General features: G+C 40.7%; 1 protein-coding gene across 5 annotated transcripts; it reads left to right on the top strand.

The window, feature by feature from the left end:
* The first annotated feature begins 1,974 nt into the window (after window positions 1-1,974).
* SLC25A51 (solute carrier family 25 member 51) lies at window positions 1,975-13,244 on the top strand. 5 transcript variants are annotated; one of them, XM_088461294.1, is made up of 2 exons: window positions 1,975-2,023; window positions 11,763-13,244. In XM_088461294.1, exon 2 carries the CDS (start codon window positions 11,782-11,784, stop codon window positions 12,706-12,708), a length of 927 nt encoding a protein of 308 aa, XP_088317420.1. In that variant the 5' UTR covers window positions 1,975-2,023; window positions 11,763-11,781; the 3' UTR covers window positions 12,709-13,244. The 5 variants fall into 5 exon arrangements, with proteins under 5 accessions (XP_088317420.1, XP_088317421.1, XP_088317419.1 ...); XM_088461295.1 differs by lacking the exon at window positions 1,975-2,023 and adding an exon at window positions 2,033-2,082; XM_088461293.1 differs by lacking the exon at window positions 1,975-2,023 and adding an exon at window positions 2,043-2,157.
* The last annotated feature ends 5,708 nt before the right edge of the window (window positions 13,245-18,952 follow it).

The raw sequence follows: 18,952 nt of genomic DNA, 5'->3' as shown, positions 1-18,952 counted from the left end.
TAAAAGGCAAGCCAAATACAAAGAGCACAGTAGCAATGTACAGGATTCAGCAGGAATACACCTAGCCTCATCTAGTAGCAGAGCAGAATGTACACAGAGTTTAAAGGGTGCCTGCTTTTTATACTCCCTAGATTGCCCCTCCCATTGTTATGGCTATTTAAATTTCCCACCAATAGTCAAGAGCCTGTTTTTTGTTATTTTTAAACTCACGATTTGTTATGGCCAATCTCACGATGCGTAAAACTGGGTGATTTTTTTGGCAAAATCGTGATCACGACGGCAAGGGAGGTCCCAAGAAAGTTCACGAGGAAATTGGACAAGAAATCGGATTGTGAGCACATCGGTATGTGTATGGGCACCCAGTGAGTTGAGCCACATGGCTCATCTCAGTCAAGTGTCTCGAGGTATTGCTCATTTAGATACAGTGGTGCAATAGGAAGCAGGGGAGCCCCTGATTCAAAGTGAGCTCCGCCCGCCCCCCCCAGCACCGCAGATCAGTGCACAATCACCGACCCGACCTCTCCCAGCATTAGCAGCGTGACTCCGAGTGAGTCGACTCGCTGCCAGCTCTGCCCCCCCCGCCAGACCCACACACTGCAGAACATCCTACAGGGCCCCGGCAGTGAGCCACTGACTCGTAGTGAGCTCTGACCCCCCCCCCCCCCCCCCCGCCCAGCCCTGCAGATCAGTGCACAATCACAGACCTGATCCCCCCGGCAGTAGCAGTGAGACTAAGTGAGTCGCTGCCAGCTCCGCCCCCCGCCAGATCCACACGTGCTGCTGTACATTCTACTGGCTACTTCACTGAGTCACCCCGGGCCCGGCGGTAGCGGCTCCCTCTGTGTCTGACAGAGAGGCTAAAGGGGTGGCTGTCTCGACACTTCAAACATTGAATGACTCGAATCATTCGAACATCTAAATGATTCAAGTCATTGTGTCGAGACATGATTCACTCAGTAGCCATCTCCAGTTGGTATACTTGGCACCATACTTGCCAACTCTCCCTCATTGTCAGGGAGACTCACTGAAATAGCAGCAATCTCCCTGTCTCCCTGAAGAGTCTACCAATCTCCCTCATTTCACCTTACCCCGATTATGACACTGTTATATAAAAGAAAAAACAGAGATATATACATTCAAATGGGATCATTAGTATAATTTCCCTGCATTGGTAATAAGGCACAATGATCCCTATGGTTACATGTATTTTCTGAGAAGTATCAGTGTGTTGTCATCAACAAGTAGCTCTTACTAACTGCTTTGGGGCTCATTTACATGTGGATGTAAATCAATCTTATGACATGCCTCTCAGATGTAGCAGTACACGCCCACTTTACCGCCACGCTCATAGGTGTTACTTTCACAATCTCCCTGAAATGCATTTTCAAAAGTAGGCAAGTATGCTTGGCACACTGCAGATTTGTCCTTGACTACTACATTTTGGCACTGGCTCTTAAATTTCGAAGCAATATATGTCCAACTAGGTATGACCTGTCTCCAGTAGTAAAGAGGAGCAGATGACTACAGTATTTAGGACATAAACTGCTTATGTGCATGTGGGTATCAGAGGTGAGCAGTTAGCCGTTTAATAGTGTTAAATAAATCTACATCTACCTATGTATTTTCTGGTAGAAAAGCTGACAAACAATAATTAGCACCACTATAAAAACTCAGCATTTTCTGACCGGTCCCAGGCATGGAGACAACTGTCAAAACATCAATATAGACCGTTTTATTACATACTGCTAGAATAGGACTCGGGGAAACCATTATGTTGTAGACCCAGTCAGCGGACATAGAATCCGGATTAAAGTGAATTTAGCGCATGTCCACTGAGTCCTTCCTGACACGTGTCTGTGATTGGCTGGTGCTGGCTGTTGATTGGTCATACGTGGCAAGTACGCGCACAGAGCACAGGTGGCGATTGAAGGTGACAGAGACGAAGTCGCTGTGCGCATGCGCCGTGTAGAGTGACAGCGGGAGCGTTGATTGGCTGGTCTATTGGCTTTGCATTCGACCGGAAGTAAGTTGGGTTACCCCCACCCGCCCACATGTCACCGGCTGGGGGGAGTGTTTGTCTGTGTGAGTAATAGCCGGTGAATGTGCGTGTGTTCTTGGGAGACAGACATGACTATGGCGGGGATGCTGTCAGGGCAGGTGAGCGTCCCTGTGAGCGCGGAGTCACACCCAGGGGTCAGCGGGGAGCAGTGTGAGAGGAAGCCGAGGTGCTGTTAGTGGTACAGAGCCGGGACTGACACCTGCCCCGCATAGCCTGCGGGGTCTCAGTCCCCCCTAGACATCTCCTGAACAGCCCTGTGTGTGACATCACTGAGACAGGCATTTGGCTTCATTCACACCTACATCCATTGTGGGGCTCATTTATTATCGGAGTGGTAAGAGAGACTGACCGTAGTACAGGCTATGCTGGCCTTGTAGTGCTGCTGCTGGTGACCACATTTTTATTATGCCTGCTGTAGAGTTCCATCATTCTGCATGTGACCCAGGTGTGCAGTCACCGTGCACATGTCTGACAAGCTAAACATTTGTTGGGTGTTGCCCTGGTTTATCTACAATTGCACATTGCTGCTATAGTGCTGTAACCCTATTACAAGGAGCAAGGGCCTCCGCTGCACTGCTAGCCCCAGGCTTCCTCCTACATTGTCACACAGACAAGTTCAAGTGTGCTGAGCAGGACCTGGCTCATTCATTCTGTTGAATGTCGTTTTGCAAGTGTTGGTTACCACCCAGCCTTCTGGGAACTTTGCATACACAGAGGAGCATAATACTTTTGTGTAATATGTTTACTTGCTTTCTTGTTGATTTTATTATATGCAGGTGACAAAGTCACGGGCTTGCATATTCTTTAATGTTTTTACAAATTATCTGTGTTAAAGAACATGGAGACCACAGCAGGGTATCCATCCTCTTATTTGTTATTGCCAGTTATTTATTTAGCGCACACATATTTAGCAGCGCTTTACAGAGCATATTTGGCCATTCACATCAGTCCCTACCACAGTGGAGCTTACAATCTATGGGGGGGAATTCAATTCAACGCGATGTTGAATAGCTGTGGGAGGGAGCTCTCGCAGCTATTCAATACACCGCGCTGTGGTTGGAGAATGCCGGTTATCGCGCCATAACAAGGGTGTTAAGGCGCGTTAACCGGCATTCTCTGACCAAAGTGCCAGGCGCGCGGCTGTTAGCGCCGTAGTTTGCAGAAAAACAGCTGCGCGCCCAGCACTTTGGTCTTGTTTCTCCTCGCATCCCCAGGGGGGTGCGAGAAGAAACCCTTAGCGCGCCCAAACAGCGCCGTATATTGAATAGCTGCGGGAGCTCCCTTCCACGTCTATTCAACATCGTGTTGAATTGATTTCCCCCCTATATTCTGTCACACATGGATAATTTGCGTTCCTAATGCAATGGACTGGTGTCTCAGCAGTAGGATGCACCTAGCTGGAGCTGCTGCTGAACCGCATGGCTGATTTAATTATATATATATCCACTTTAAGCATGTGCTTCTGAGCTTTTTGCCACCAAAAATGACTAGTTTCATATTAATATCATGCTTGAATGTTTTTGTTTGTTTTTAATTAATTCATGTCTGAATTGTTAGGTGGTCATTTCCCTTGGACTTGCTTCCACAGTATGTATCGGCTCAAAATGTGTATGACATCATTTCCTTTTCATGCATGTTGGGCCTCTGCAGGTGGCTGTGCCCAAAGTGTTCTGATTAAATTAAATCCGATTCATTTCAGATATGCTGTGTATTGTGTGGCCACACACTGTACCATAAAAAGCCAATTTGCTGATATGTATGGGTGGCCAGTGTAATGCTGTTTGTCACATAATTGTCTACCTATCGGCTGAATGATTAACAAGACTGTTAGTTTCTTTTAAAGTTAATGTTCTTTTTACTATAAAACTACTAAGTGCGTCTTTTACAATACTATTAGATTTTATTGTACACTGTCCAGTGAGAAAAGGTGGATCCTGCATCCTCTAATTCTGTATGGGTTGTGTGTTGGAGGACCTAACATTGAGAATATTAACACACCCTAAAGATTAAAGTGTTGTGATACTGACTGTGGGGCCTATTCATCAACACTAACATAACGTTTTTAAGGACATTTTCCTTAAATAACGTTATTTTGGTATTCATGAACAGACTTAACACAGGAGATATCACAGATATCTCCTTGCTAAGTTCCCCTGCATTAATTTCCACACTCCCCAGATGTGGAAATTATGGTATTCATCAAATTCCGAAAATTGTCAATTTTCGGAATTTGATGCAGTTACTATTCGCCACTGTGAGGTGGCGAATAGCAGAATCCACTTACCAGTATCAGCGTGTGCAGGTCCCCCGACGAGTCCCTCCGGCGCTCTGCTCCGTCCTCAGGCTCCGGAGGCTGGTCTGTCATGTGTGCTCCCCGGCAAGGCACAAGAAAGTTTAGAAAAAGAAAAAAAAAATTATTATTTTTTTTCCTAATCTGTCATGTGGTCTGCTGGGAAACCACATGACAGACCAGCAGAACGGAGCCGGAGGCTGCTGCGCGGACAGGTAAGTCGGGTGGGGGGAAGGTGAGCGGAGGGGGGTCGGGGGGGGGTACGAAACTTAACGCATCTGTAGGCAGTGCTGCGCATGCGCTGGTTTTACAGATGTAACAGCGCATGCGCAGCACTGTTTCCAGATGCGATAAGGTAGTGTAGGCAGGGAAAAGTATCTATTTCCCGAAAAGCTGTCATTGCAAAAATGACAGCTTTTCGGAATAGATACTTATGGAGAGGTGGAATGATGAATTCCACCTATAATTAGCTAGAACTCCATGAGAGTTCTAAAGCTAATTATCTCCATTGAATTTTTGAGTTTAATGAATAGGCCCCTGTGTTAGATATATTTCTCAAATTTACATCCTTTTAGATAAGTGTAAGTTTACAAAGTTTTGTGGATTTGTGTGTCCGAACATAAAAAAGGCAACTTGTGCAGACAAATGGTCTTGCATGATTGTATTGCAGTTTTGGAATCTGTCAGCTTTCTGTTGGAAATTTTTGTACAGGGCCACAATATAGTGATTATTGGCATGTCATATTTCAAAGCTCTAATAAACTGTTTTTGTTCCTGTGATACAGTAACGGAGCACTCACTGGTATGAGATAACTTATACAAAGTTTTCTGCGATGCAAATTTTTTTTGTGGCCTTTTTATTTTTTTTCGTAGCAGTTGCTCCAGAGTTCTATGGAAACTGTTAATGCTAGAATGTAACATCTGACATAGCATTTTGTCACCAGAGTGAAATATATTTATAGGAAGCGTGTGACTTGTATAGTGGAAATTTTTATCAGCCCATTTCAATGGAAACTTAAATGTTTTGTTAGTGAAAAAGGAAATTGCTAACAATATTGTCATTTTGAAAAAATTTTACGAGCATAATTTTAACATGTACACTCAGTGGTGGATTTTACCTAGGGGCTGCAGCCCCCCCTCCAGTAAAATCAGCCACTTCAGTGAGCCAGTGCAGTCTGTGACTGTACTTCCTACACTGTGACTGACTGTAGGTGGCTTCCCATTGGAAGAGTCACCTGACAGTCGCCCACAGGATAGGCAGCCCCAGGGGGAGCTTGTGTATCAAAAGCAGATTGCAACATTCTTATATAAATTACATATATACATTCTTGCACATGTCACCTCACATCCTGCCCCCCCTATTTAACCCACACCATAATAACAAATGAACACGCCACCCTCCAAAACACACCCCCCCCACTCCCTCCCCCTCACACACCAAAGTTAACCTAGCCCTTAGCAGCAGAAACTTAAGTACAGCCATCTAGATGTATGTAAAGCATTCCTCTAAAATTTTGTTCAATTCCTCTCCCCCTGGGACTGCCAGACCGTGCTGCTATTAGCAGAGTGTGGCTTCCAGTGGAAGCCGCTGCTCTGCATTTTGGGCAGCCCTACACAGCTTCTCGGGGCTACAGCCAATGCAGCCCCCAGAAGCTAGTGTTATGCGCATGCGCCAGTCCCGGCACCTGTAAGATCTATTGCGCAGGCCTAGCCAGCAGCACCCCTCAGGTAAGAGGGCAGGAGCCGCTGCTGACACTGATAATATCTCATTTGGTTATCTTGAGTGTGAGCACAGGTAGCACTCTGCTTGCAGCTATTTAGTTTGCCTTCTCTGATAACCATGTTCAAGATGTCCTGAAAGTCTCGCAGGGGGCAGTTAACAACTCGTTTGCTCATGTAAATAGATTCTCTGAAATGATGGATAGGTGGAGTCTGTAAGTGGTACCTATTAAGCTTTCATATAGGATATTCTAACCAAAGGAATTTTAAAGGGAAAAAAAACAGTTTGGAACTTAAGAAAAGTTGTGCAAAATAAAGTTTTGTTACTATGGGCAACAATGTTAGATTAATGCTAATTTTGTAGTGCATTTGAGGAAAATATCTCGTTATTTACAACATTACCTGATTTCTGGATTTTATTTTGGTGGTAATTTCCTATCGTTGGTAACTTTTTTTTAAAAGGGATGATCACTATTATTCTTGCCTTACACACCTTGATATCAGCCTCAGAAAGTCCTGAGGAATTTCCGACTGACGTCACCAGATTTGAAGTCTTGGAGCAAATAGTTTACTACAATGTAATATTTAGTTTTAGTAAAACCGGCCGGTGATGAGGCCAGGAACATGGCGGTCACCCTCCTGTTGGAATGAATATTCTAGGACCCCATTTATAGTATCCAATGAGGTAAGTGGGGAGTATACATAGAGTATTGCAGAATATTATTATCCTTATATGGTGCCACAAGGGATCCACAACACATTACAAAATGCAGAAACAGTATAAACAAAACAAGAAAAAAGTGACTTGCAGTACATCACATTGCAGACATAGACAAGCTGTATAAACATTGCTGCATTGGCAGTCATACACCCAAATAAACAGCATGGCAGAATAACCCAAGAGTTTGGTGCCGTTGTAGGCAGTGTGTGGGGCGGGGTTGATGGTATAAGTAAGGGAAGGAAGAGCAGATGAGGGAAGAGGGCCCTGTGAGCGCTTACAGTCTAAAGGGAGGGGCAGACAGGCGTGACCCAGAGAATATATGGGGGCAGATGTATGAAGCTGTGGAAAGTGATAAAATGCAGAGTAATAAATGACCAACCAATCCGCTCCCACCTTTCATTTTTCAAACACAGCCTGTAACATGACAGCTGTGAGCTGATTGGTTGATCGTTTATCACTCTGCACTTTATCACTTTCCAGAGCTTCATACATCTGCCCCATTGTTTATAGTTTACAATACAAACAGTAGTTAAAATGTTGCATTTGTTTTAAGTTGGCTACAATGTCTGCTGAGTTGATAAGGAAGTGACAGGTGCAGTATAAGCAGTCTTTTTTGATAAGGCTAAATACACTATATGACCAAAGTATGCAGACACCCGGATATAACACCCATGTGTTGTTTTTTTTTTTTTTTTTGTGTGTGTGTGTTGTTTTTTTTTTAAATCTCACTCCAAAACCATGGGCAGTAATATAACTGTTACCCCTCTCTTTGCTGTTAAAGGGGCATCCATTTACCCACAATAGCTTATGTGAGGTTGGGCACTAATGTTGTGTGATGAGGCCTGTCTTGCAGTGGTGTTTAGGTCAGGGCTTTGTACAAGCCAGTTGAGTTCTTTCTCAACAAACTTAGCAATCTAATTTGATGGATCTCGCTTGTGCACGGGGCATTATCATGCTGGAAAAGGTGTTTCCAAAACAGAGTTGGAAGTGCGCGGTTCTCTAGGATATCATTATATACTGTACCTGTAAGCTTTTCCTTCACACTGGTTCTAAGGCTAAAACAAGGAAAATATCCCCAGACCAATATTTCTCGAGTCACACCAGACTTTACAGTTGTCAGTACATATTCATGCAGGAAGCATTTTCATACCCAGATACTGTATGTGCATTGGACGGCTCCAGTGTGCAATGGCAATGTGTTTTGCACCACTCCAAGCAACATTTGGCAGTGCATACATGGATCTGAGGTATGTGCACACCTGCATGGCCATGGAACCTAGTCCATGAAGCTCCCTATGAACAGTGCTGATGTTGCTTTCAGATGCAACTCTGATGAGTGTTGCAGCCAAGGACAAATAATTTTGATGCGCTTCAACACTTGAGGGTTCCATTCTTTGCGGTTGATCTGTTGTTGCTTCTAGATGTATTGACTTCACAATAGCAGCCCTTACTGAAGTGGCATCCTATGACTGTGCCACTTGGAAAATCACTAATACCCCTTTTCCACCAAAAATCTTGGGTCTGACCCGGCATTTGGAACACTGGTCCAAGCTGGGTCAGGCTCGGTATTTACCCCATTTCCATTGCGGCATCGACACGGGAATATCCCAGGTCGACGCCGTTCACACTGCATCCAGGTGCATTGCCGGCACTTGGCGATGATGTCATCACCAAGCCCCAGAAAATCCAGCTCTCCCCTGGACCGGGCTGGCGACCAGGGGAGGTTGTCCTTCCCTGGGTGGGGTTACTTCCCAGGAAGGGGGGGCCTGTCATTCAGTAGGGAGAAATTACAGCCTCCCCAATAATCTCAGTAGGCTGTAATCTCTCCCTCCCCAGTGACAGCTGCCACACAGACAGCCTCCCAAATGACAGCCAATCACCATGCGGGAAACGGGTGCCAGGTCGGAAAACCCGGGTAACCCATTTCCACTGAGCCTGACCTGGGTTTTAACAGCGTAAAACCCTGCTTGAGACTCGGCAACAAATGTTGGGTCAATCGAAACGGGATTTTTTCCTAGGAAATTTTCCCACTGAGCCACTACCTGGGTTGACACTGCAATAATCCGGGTATTTTGGCCAGTGGAAAAGGGGTATAAGCTGTTCAATGTGACTGAGTCTACTGCTAGTGTTAGTCTATGGATAGTGCATGGCTGTATGCGTGATTGTATACACCTGTTTGAATTGGTATGGCTTGTTCAAATATAATATTTAGGAGTATCCGCATACTTCTATCCATCTAGTGTACTGTTAGGTTTAGAACTATGATGTGTTTTGTCTTATGTTAAAGTAAAGGATGTGACATTTTAAAAGGGAATGGAATTTAGTGATTGTGTTCTCAATGTGTCAATGACCTTTACATGTTTGTCCTATATCCAAAGGATATATTTGCTTAAAGCCTGAATTACTGTTTCCCAAATTATACAAATATTTGACTGTGTTAAAAGATATATATAGTTGGATTTCTTTCATAATGTGACTTATTCTACAAGGAACATTCTCTGTTCTGCTATTAATTCTGTATTTGAAAGTCTTGCTCATCTGCAAGGTCTTATAGCAGGGAAGTGACTTGTTTCTTGTGTGCATGACTTTATAATGTAACTTTTTTTTAAATTAAATTATGTATTTTTGACTGGCTGCAAGCTAATCTTTTATTTATTATTTTCTGTACCTTTTACTCTGAAAAGAGTTCATATTCATTGTAAGTAGAGTTCAAAAACAGTGTTTTAAACTGCACAACAACTGATGGAGGGAGCAGATAATTATATTCCTAGTAAAATGCTGGGTCACCACAGCCCACCCAAGGCCCACTCCTATTCCACTGTAACATCTCTGCTCTGACTGCTTCTCGCCCCCCGTCAAACATCCCGATTCCATGCCCCCCTCCTCCACATTCTGTCCCGCCACCTGATTCTATACTTCTGGTGGCTGGCCGGGTGCTAAGTCTGTCCTGTCTCCCTTGCAGTGGGAGCAATTGGAGCATGCACAGTGGCTCCCACTGTACACGTATTTAGGAGACTGGACAGACCTTATGAAATTATTATATAGATATTTAGCGCCATCTCATCCACAGCCATATCTGAAAACTGGGGCAATTATGTTTTGAAGGGGGGTGAGAGAATCATTGGTCTAAGTTTTGAGCTATCTGTTTGCCTACACCAGAACATTCAGGAGTAAAGGTGCCCACACACAGAGCGATGTGTTCTCAATCCTATGATGTATACGATTTCCCCTGAACTCTCCCCAGGCAGCTCCCCGGCAGTCGTGGTCACGATTTGGAGTAAAAAAAAGTCCAATCTGACTTAAGATCTATCGTGCATCCAGTGCATTGTCCCAGATTGGCAAATCTGCCCTACAGCACAGCAGATTTGAAGATGCGAGGTACGACGAGCGGGGACGCGCATCAGCATTATGATCATGAGTGGAAATTCACGATTTGGCCATATTTTACACGATTTGTACTCAGGATTTGTCGAAATCGGCCAAATCGGGTAAAAAAATCGCGCTGTGTGTGGGCAGCTTTAGCCAAAATTCCTATTAACTTTTCTAATTGTGTGTTTTGGCTGCAGTTTTTCTATACCTATCCACATCTTGTGCACCCAGTCTTGAAGAATGTATGGAATTTGTTCTGTGGTCCTATTCAGATGCATCTAAAACTGCATACACATGTAAAGATTTTCTGTCCAACCATAGTTGATTGGTTGGAATGAAACCATCCAACCATGGTTCATTGGTTGGAATGAAAATCTGGTAAGGTATGAAAGCAAATGACAATCAGCAATTTGCTCCCAGTTGCCGGAAAATGGATAAAAACTGTTGTTTGAACAAATTGTTTAGATCAAACATTTTAACAAACTTGTCTGAACGACCTTTTACATCTGTTTTCTGGCATTTAGGAGCAAATTGCTGATTATCAGTTACTCCCATACGTTACCAGATTTTCATTCCAACCAATCAACTAGTTGGACGGTCGGACAGAAATCTTTACGTGTGTACTCTTGTTAGTAGGAGATCAAACAAGTAACAAATGTACAGATAGCAAGTGGCATCTGGTTTGTGTAGCACCACTTTTTTCAGAGCTCAATATAAATCTTAGTTACTAGGTCCCCACTCATTAATTGAACATAACCATCACATTTTTTTCAATACTTACATTGTGATGAGAAAGAAGATCTACTTGGTGCTGTAGACAAATGATTATATTACAGCTGAAGGTTACTGTGTGCCTATGGTTCAGATGGCAAATATGACACTTATTTCAGTGCGTCATTTTGACGGATTCTATCAGGCATATCTCTTGCCAGATTTATTCACAGATTCGGCTTCTTAATTCTGCATTAGTGTGATCTATAACAAATGATGGAACTGATTCCTGTGTAAAATTATTGATCCCTCAGCATTGAATCCTATCTCTAGGGGTTGTATTACTTTCCCTGAGGCGACGTAATACTGCTTTCTATTTTAGCTATTGCAAAATGCTAGTGGTGTGCGTTGCAGAGTTGGGTGCTAAGCTTCCCGTTAATACACATGCACATTTCCCCTGCGATGCACCATTCTTAACTGATCTGGCAATTCTTCATAGAAATGCTGAAAGAAAAGTGCCATTTATTTTGTGTTCCACATGCGGAAAACACAGCACAGGTAATTTGGACTGTACCCATGTATGGGTAGCCCTTGTGCTCATAGTGTGTTACAAAAAGGAGCTTTTTAATGACACACTGCCTCAGTATGACACAGGCTATAGTAAACAAATCTAATGTTTGTAAGCTTAGGCACCAGATTACTACTATGATGGTCACTACAATGGCAGATCTCCAGTTTCAGGCTTTGGCAAGCTTTGCTTCTGTAAAGTAAAATATTTGCTTTTCCATGTGTTATCTCATATTGCTCTCATCCAGTGTTCATTTTAACACTTTACTGAAGGAAAATTTCACAGTTCTTTTTAATAACACTTTTGCATTTCACTTCATATTTTAGGTGAGCTGACATCTCCTATATGACATATACCAACACTCCCAAACTTGTGATGGATTCAGAAGCCCATGAGAAAAGGAAAAGTGACTTGGTTCTCTCGACTCCAAAGCAAGACCTTAAGCATCGCAAAGTAAGCATTGGGGCTGGAAAACATTATCTGTGTGGCTATTGTGCTGCATTCACAAACATTGCAATCACCTTTCCAATTCAGAAAGTGCTATTTCGCCAACAGCTTTATGGAGTGAGAACCAGAGATGCTATTAGACAACTAGAGAAAGATGGGATTCGTACCCTTTACAGAGGAATATTGCCACCTCTCATGCAGAAAACTACTACTCTTGCTCTGATGTTTGGCCTTTATGAGGACTTCTCAAGTCTCTTGCTGAGCCATACAGATTCTCCTGAGCTTGTTACACGGAGCGTAGCAGCAATCCTAGCTGGAACAACTGAAGCTCTACTCACACCATTTGAGAGGGTTCAGACTTTGCTTCAGGATTACAAACATCATGACCGATTTACAAATACTTTTCAGGCTTTCAAAGTTCTGCGGCCCTATGGAATTAGGGAATACTATCGTGGCCTAGTTCCTATTTTGGTACGGAATGGACCAAGCAATGCACTTTTCTTTGGCCTCCGCAACCCAATCAAACAATGTTTGCCAGAAGCTAAAACTTACAGCGCTCACTTAATCAATGACTTTATTTGTGGGGGATTGCTTGGAGCCATGTTAGGTTTTCTGTTTTTCCCAATTAACGTGGTGAAAGCCCGCATGCAGTCCCAGATTGGAGGTGAATTTACATCCTTTGGTAAAGTGCTCACAACCATCTGGACAGAACGTGATGGAAAACTGACGCACCTTTTCCGTGGTGCTCATCTAAACTATCACCGTTCCATTTTGTCCTGGGGTATAATCAATGCAACTTATGAGCTGCTATTAAAACTGTTCTGAGATGGACCGATGCTTCCACATCATGTGTTTTCCTTTACACTAGGGATCAAATTGTCACAAAACCAAATACAATACAAAGACTGTCTGTTCACCACAAAATATTACAATGTAACATGATCTGTCAGAGCAGACAGGTGGTTACAAATATTCTAGCGGGCTTGGGTTTTGGTGAACAAAAGTGCCTGTCTGTTCTTTATTTGGAAGTGACTAAGCTTTTTGCCGACAACATTGTTATGTAGTACCACTGCTTAATGTTGGAGTTAGTAAGTTTTAAATCTTAAATATGTAGAGGAATAAACTATAAAAGAAAGAAATGTATACATTAGTCTTAGGAGGCTATAGTTAATGCAAAATACATTGTTTTGTGTGTCAAAGTCTTTATCATCATAAATGTATATAAAATGGGTGCCATTTTTTTTTTTTACAACCTAAATTTGCTAGAGTATAACAGGAACACCTCTTGTTGCTTCTCTACTTTTTAATTTATTTTATTCTCCTATTATTATTTTGAGAGTCTTTTATTTTTGTCAGTCTTCATTTTTCATATTAATACACATCACATGGCTCCAGTTGTGAACAAATTATTTAAACCTGTGTTATGCCTACTGGAAAATTTAGTCTAAACAACTACCTAATATAAAAGGTTTTTTTTTTTTTTTTCATTTGTCAGTTAAATAATAGCTATAAATAGAATTAAAGTTTTCTTGGCAGAATGTATCTTTTCAGCCATATTTGCTTGTTGATAAAAACATACAAATAATTGTTTTTCAACATCATATATAAAATGAGATTGTATTTTGTAGCGCTAGAACACCTGACTGATGCTACAGAATAAAATGTAAATTTACATGTTGTAAATATTTAGTAAAATTAGGTTTCAGATTACATTTTCCCTTGGAATATCATGTTTAAGATTTGATTGCATATGTGACAGCATGCGGCCTCCGGCATAGTCATGTGTTAGAACTCTTGGAAGTAATTGGGGCATGCTGGCAATACTTTGTTGCGGGAGACTGCCATAGGTGTAGAATAGTTTTCTTTCTCATGCTTCCTTAGAGGTTTATGTTTCTGATCTTGTTTATGTCCGATATTTAAAAGGGCAATGCTATTACTAGCAATATAGTGCAGTGGTTCCCAAACTTTTTTGAATCCCGGCACCCTAGAGTATCCGCATTTTTTCCATGGCACCCTGGGCCAAAGATTCTTAATAAGAATTTCAGCAAAAATAAATGTAATAAATTGTGCTTATATGTCACCCTTAGGGTCAGTTATGTGGTATTTGATAGCGCTGTGCTTCTTTTTGTCCACATATTTTTTGATTGGCAGCCATTAGCACTGGTTTTGCCTATGACACTGCCTAAAAATCACTTTATTTGGTACTGGACCACCAACCCGTGGCACCCCTGCAAGTGCCCCGAGTCACACCAGGGTGCCACGGCACCCAGTTTGGGAACCACTGCCTTAGTGTGTTAAGAATTATGATGCTCACGCACTTGTAATTTGCTCGTATGGTTTTATTTTTTTTATCTCATAGACTGCAGCTGACCTCATTTCATAAATATAACTACGTATAAGTTTGTAGTCCAATACCAAATTTGATTTTTGTTCTGTTTTTGCACAGCATATCAAAATATCTATTTTGATACTTAAAATTAAGTGCAAATTTCACACAATTCTATAAAATCTAGATTTGGGTGGCATAAAATGTTTAATGCCACTTACCTGCGTTTTGTCATTTTAATGGATTCGGTAGGTCACCTGATGCATCTTATGATATGAGTTACTCCCTTTCTGCTTTTCTGTAGGCCTTCTTTGGGGTTACCAAAGCCCCTTCCCATTAGAAAGAATGGGTGGATTGCTGGGGATGGTCATTGACCACACAAGTTTGCTCCAGCAGGGGAAAGACTGCAAGATCATTTAGGGATGCACCAAATTGCTGGCAAGTAACATTTTGGTATTTTATTTCAATCCATTAGAACTTGTGGGTGAAATTATACCTGTGACAAAGGCTTGATGGCAATAGAAAGGAGCGTAAGCAAGACTTTTTCTTCTTCAGTCTTTGGGAGTTATGTAATAGGTTCCAATTTCATGGAGTCATCTGTTTTCCTGCGAAGTTGTGGCTAGATTTAAAGAAGCAAGCAGTTATAATACTGGTTCAGCCTTATAACTGATTGCGGCTACATTTTAAGAAGCAATCATGTAGAAAATCAGAACCTATTACATAACCCCCATGTTGCTTAAAGATAGATTAGTTTCAGTAAAATCTGGTTATGAGCAAACAGCGCAATGTGCCTATTTTCATTTGTATTTGCAGTTCACTTATAATATCTGTAAAAATAATCTAGAACACATTCTGTATTACATATAACTATAACATAAAGATCGTTGTAAAAAATGCTTATATAATATAGTATTGTAAAGATTGAAATATATTTAATGCAGAAAGATCACCTCAGGGTTGCATATTCTACTTCGAAGTAATGCGCTTGTAATCTCTATCTTTACATATGGACCGAGAACTCGACTATGAATTGTAATATTCTTACACTGGCCACCCATGTGCCTTTCACTGCCAGAGACCAGATACATTTTCCAATTTGGCCAAACATGAGCATATATAAGTCATATCTGGCTGATTGCACACAAGCTGCTACAGTGATCATCTACCAAGCAGTTTTTCTGCATGTACATACAATCTTATTGGCCCAATTTTCAAATAGCTGACATAATAATTCTATATGTGGCCATTATTCAAATTTGAATTATATTTACATAAGTATAAGTGTGTTTTTAGAGCATATATACTTTGTGATAAAGGTTTGAGCGACTTGGAGGACATTGCATGTGGGGTTCCCAGCACTTTTAATTACAATAATATCTATTAAGTTTTTGGGCACAGACTGGCACACAACAATTGACGATCTGGATGATATGTATATACTGCACACATGCTTTTAAAATTAATTGAATCCCCATCCCCTTTCTTAGCTGACATAGCTGTGGGACTTCATTGTCAAGGAACCCTGCGTTACAAATAGTCATACATATGCACTGATTACTTCATTCAGACAACAAAACTCACCATTACACACACAGGCAGAATTGAGTTAATACAACCTTGTGGTTATGTCTGATTGTGGGGTAGAAGGCTTATGTAAAAATGGAAGTTCGTTTTGTTGTCTTTATATTTTTTGTCATTGGGAGACTTCGCCCACAAATCTGTAGTGGATTACTTTTAAAAAGTAACTTTGGTTATGCCTTGCCATTCTATGTACACCTGTTCAGTAATTGTTTTTCCCATTCTCAATATGCTACATATCCCTGGTATGCTTGGGATGTGCGATGTATTAAAACTAATTTTCCCAATCTTGAGCATTTGACACAAGTGCCCCCTTGTCTAGTCATCTTTTTGTTCAAAGAAATGCCAGATTAGCTTTATATCTGTGTCCATTAATTATTTTACTTAAATGAAGTGATGCATTTGATTGGGATTCTTAAATACCAAATACCTACAAGGATACTTACAAAAAAAAAAAAAAAAAAGCACCAGATACAGGTAAGGAAAATTACCAGGTTTTAAAAAATAAATTAAAAGAAGCCTTACAATTGCCTTTATTTAGGTAACCATGCATTGCAGCATCTACATGGCTAGTTTATATAAAATCTGGTACTTAAATCAATTCCTAAAATCTTTTGCATACTGCCTTTCAGTTGTAATAAATGGGACCCATTTGGTGTTGCTTTATATATTCAATGGCTTGTTTTTTCATGCAATAGTCCTTTCATACCAGTAATGTATCTTGCTACGTCTATTGATTGCTTCCAAACAACATACTACACTACAATATACCAAAACAATTGATTATGCATAGCAGTATAAATACTACATTATGTTAATCTTTACTTTAGAGGTGACAGTGTTGCTTGCGCGTGTGTGTGTGTTGTTTTTTTCTTTTCTTTTGTAGTACTTTTAGGTTTGTAATGGCTGTCAAAATCCTTAACATACTAACATAGGCTACTCTACCATGTACCAATTGCATTGTCTGGGGCTAATCAGGATTTTCAATCTCTCTCATCCCGTCTCTGAAAAAGTGAGGGCTTATTCCATTTGGCAATTTTTCACTAGGTGTTTATTTTGTGACAACAGCGTACTTGTGTAGAATACAATATAAAGATTTCTTGTGTTTTTTACAGTATGTGCCAAAGTTATCCAAAATGTTGTGAAATAGAAGACATCAAGGTGGCTTACAATTGTCCCTTGCTGAATGAGTGTGCAAAACAAACAAGCAGTATGTTCTTTCATTAATTGTAGGTCTGTGTAGGCACAGCTCAACATTGGAATGGTATGGGAATCTCCAACCTATCTTCCTGTTGGTAATATCCATGGATGACTCCTTTTATTGTATTGTACACCAAATCTAGACAAATGCATATATATACTTCTGTATAAAATGGTAATTGGGTTAGGGACGGTTTGATCAATGCCCTTAGTGGTATGCTGACAAGTTGGAGACAGCAAGCCTGTGGGGGTTTTCTATTGATCACAGTTCTAACATCAGGGATGGCTGTATTCATTAGGGTGTGTATCCACAAGCCGATAGAGGAACGACAGTACGATTACAACATTGTAATCGTATAGTTGTTCCTCATCCCCCTGTAGTGTCTACACTGATCAATATGTCGTTCAGTGTAGGCACCCTCATTCATCTCCGAACATGCCCAATCTGTCGTTATCAGCAGATTTGACCGGCATGTTCAGGTGATGATTGATGTCGGAAACGACCACCATGAGCGCGCGCATTGCTGGTCGTTTCCGACATTATAGGGCACAATTTATGCATGATTAATGAGCGATTGAACAATAACGATGTCGTTATCGTTCAATCGCTCATTTTAAGCGCCTAGTGGATACGCGGCTTAAGTGAACATTTGTTTGCCTATGGTTTGTACTTGTGGTCAGACTGCAGATTTAAAGAACCTCTAAACCAAAATACAAGTTTCCTTCTATAGAAGAGCAACTGACAACTTTTCACAAAAAATATAACAAGTTTTAAAGACCTTTAACACATTTGTGATGTTTATTTTGGTGTAGTGGTGCTTTTAAAGTAATGACATTTGTTTCTCAGGGTTAATTTGTGTATGTGCCGAGTCATTCAGCACACGTACAATGTGTCTGCAGATAAAGAAATGTCCCTCTTACTGATTTTATCCTGAGGATGTACTTGGCACGTTACAATTTCTAGTTACATAAGTGTTCCAAAGGAAAATAAGAAACTGTGTTTTGAGATCAAAACTCCTTCAATGGTATCTATATTTTTCACGAAAGCCATTAATGATTAGACACATGGTTTTCTGTAGTGCCATCCCAATATTGTGTTCAGTAATGTTTTTGGTTTAAAAAATGTTTTTAATTTTCCAGTACGTTTTTGTGAGGAGCAGGTCTCTTGTAAGCGAAAATTTAGTTTTATTTAATGTTGTAAGACTATCCTTGCACAAATGTGGTGGGTTTTTTTTTAACAGATTTTTGGCTCAAGTGGGACAGACACAGATGCTTTTTAAAACTCAGTTATTCAGTCCTATGTGATAATGATGATGCACAATTTTACATAACATGCTTAAAGAAAATTGATCAAAATGTTATTGGGAATATGATAAATATGGTGTAGCATTATTTAAAGAACTGTATAAAACAGCCAAAACTATTTTTTTTTGTCATTGGTGTGCTGTATACCTCTGTTTTTATCCTGAACCAATATAGCATTTGTGTTTTGAATGCTGAACAAAAACAGCCATACTGGGTGCTAATGTGTTTGTCAGAATGTATAAAATATGGTTGCACAGTGATGTGTGTACATTTTTGTATTTTTATTCTGTTTGAAATGTACAGTATATATAGTTTTATGATAAATTTTAAATAGTTACAAACAAAAGTTTATATAACAAAAGCTATGTTCCTGATTCGTTGTGCAAATAAATTACTTAGACAAAAGGAAAATTTATTTTATCTGTTTTTTTTTTTTTTCAATGACCCTTCTAAACAAACCAAATACATCTTTATAATTTTCTGTTACCTTTACATTTAAATGCAAATTAATACAAAATGCAATAAAACAACAAATGTGTTGTATTCTTCACACAAGTACACAAGGACAAAACAGTACCTACACCTTTTATGGAAATTTAAGTAGCTATGATTCTATGAGGCTGTAAATACAAAGAAATACCGGGCTGGTAAACAAAGAAA

The sequence above is a fragment of the Taudactylus pleione genome, unplaced genomic scaffold, assembly GCF_031769625.1.
Source record: "Taudactylus pleione unplaced genomic scaffold, aTauple2 ptg001032l, whole genome shotgun sequence".
NCBI lineage: Eukaryota > Metazoa > Chordata > Amphibia > Anura > Myobatrachidae > Taudactylus > Taudactylus pleione.
Note: the sequence above shows the minus strand (reverse complement) of the source record. Positions and strands in the feature narration are given on the sequence as shown.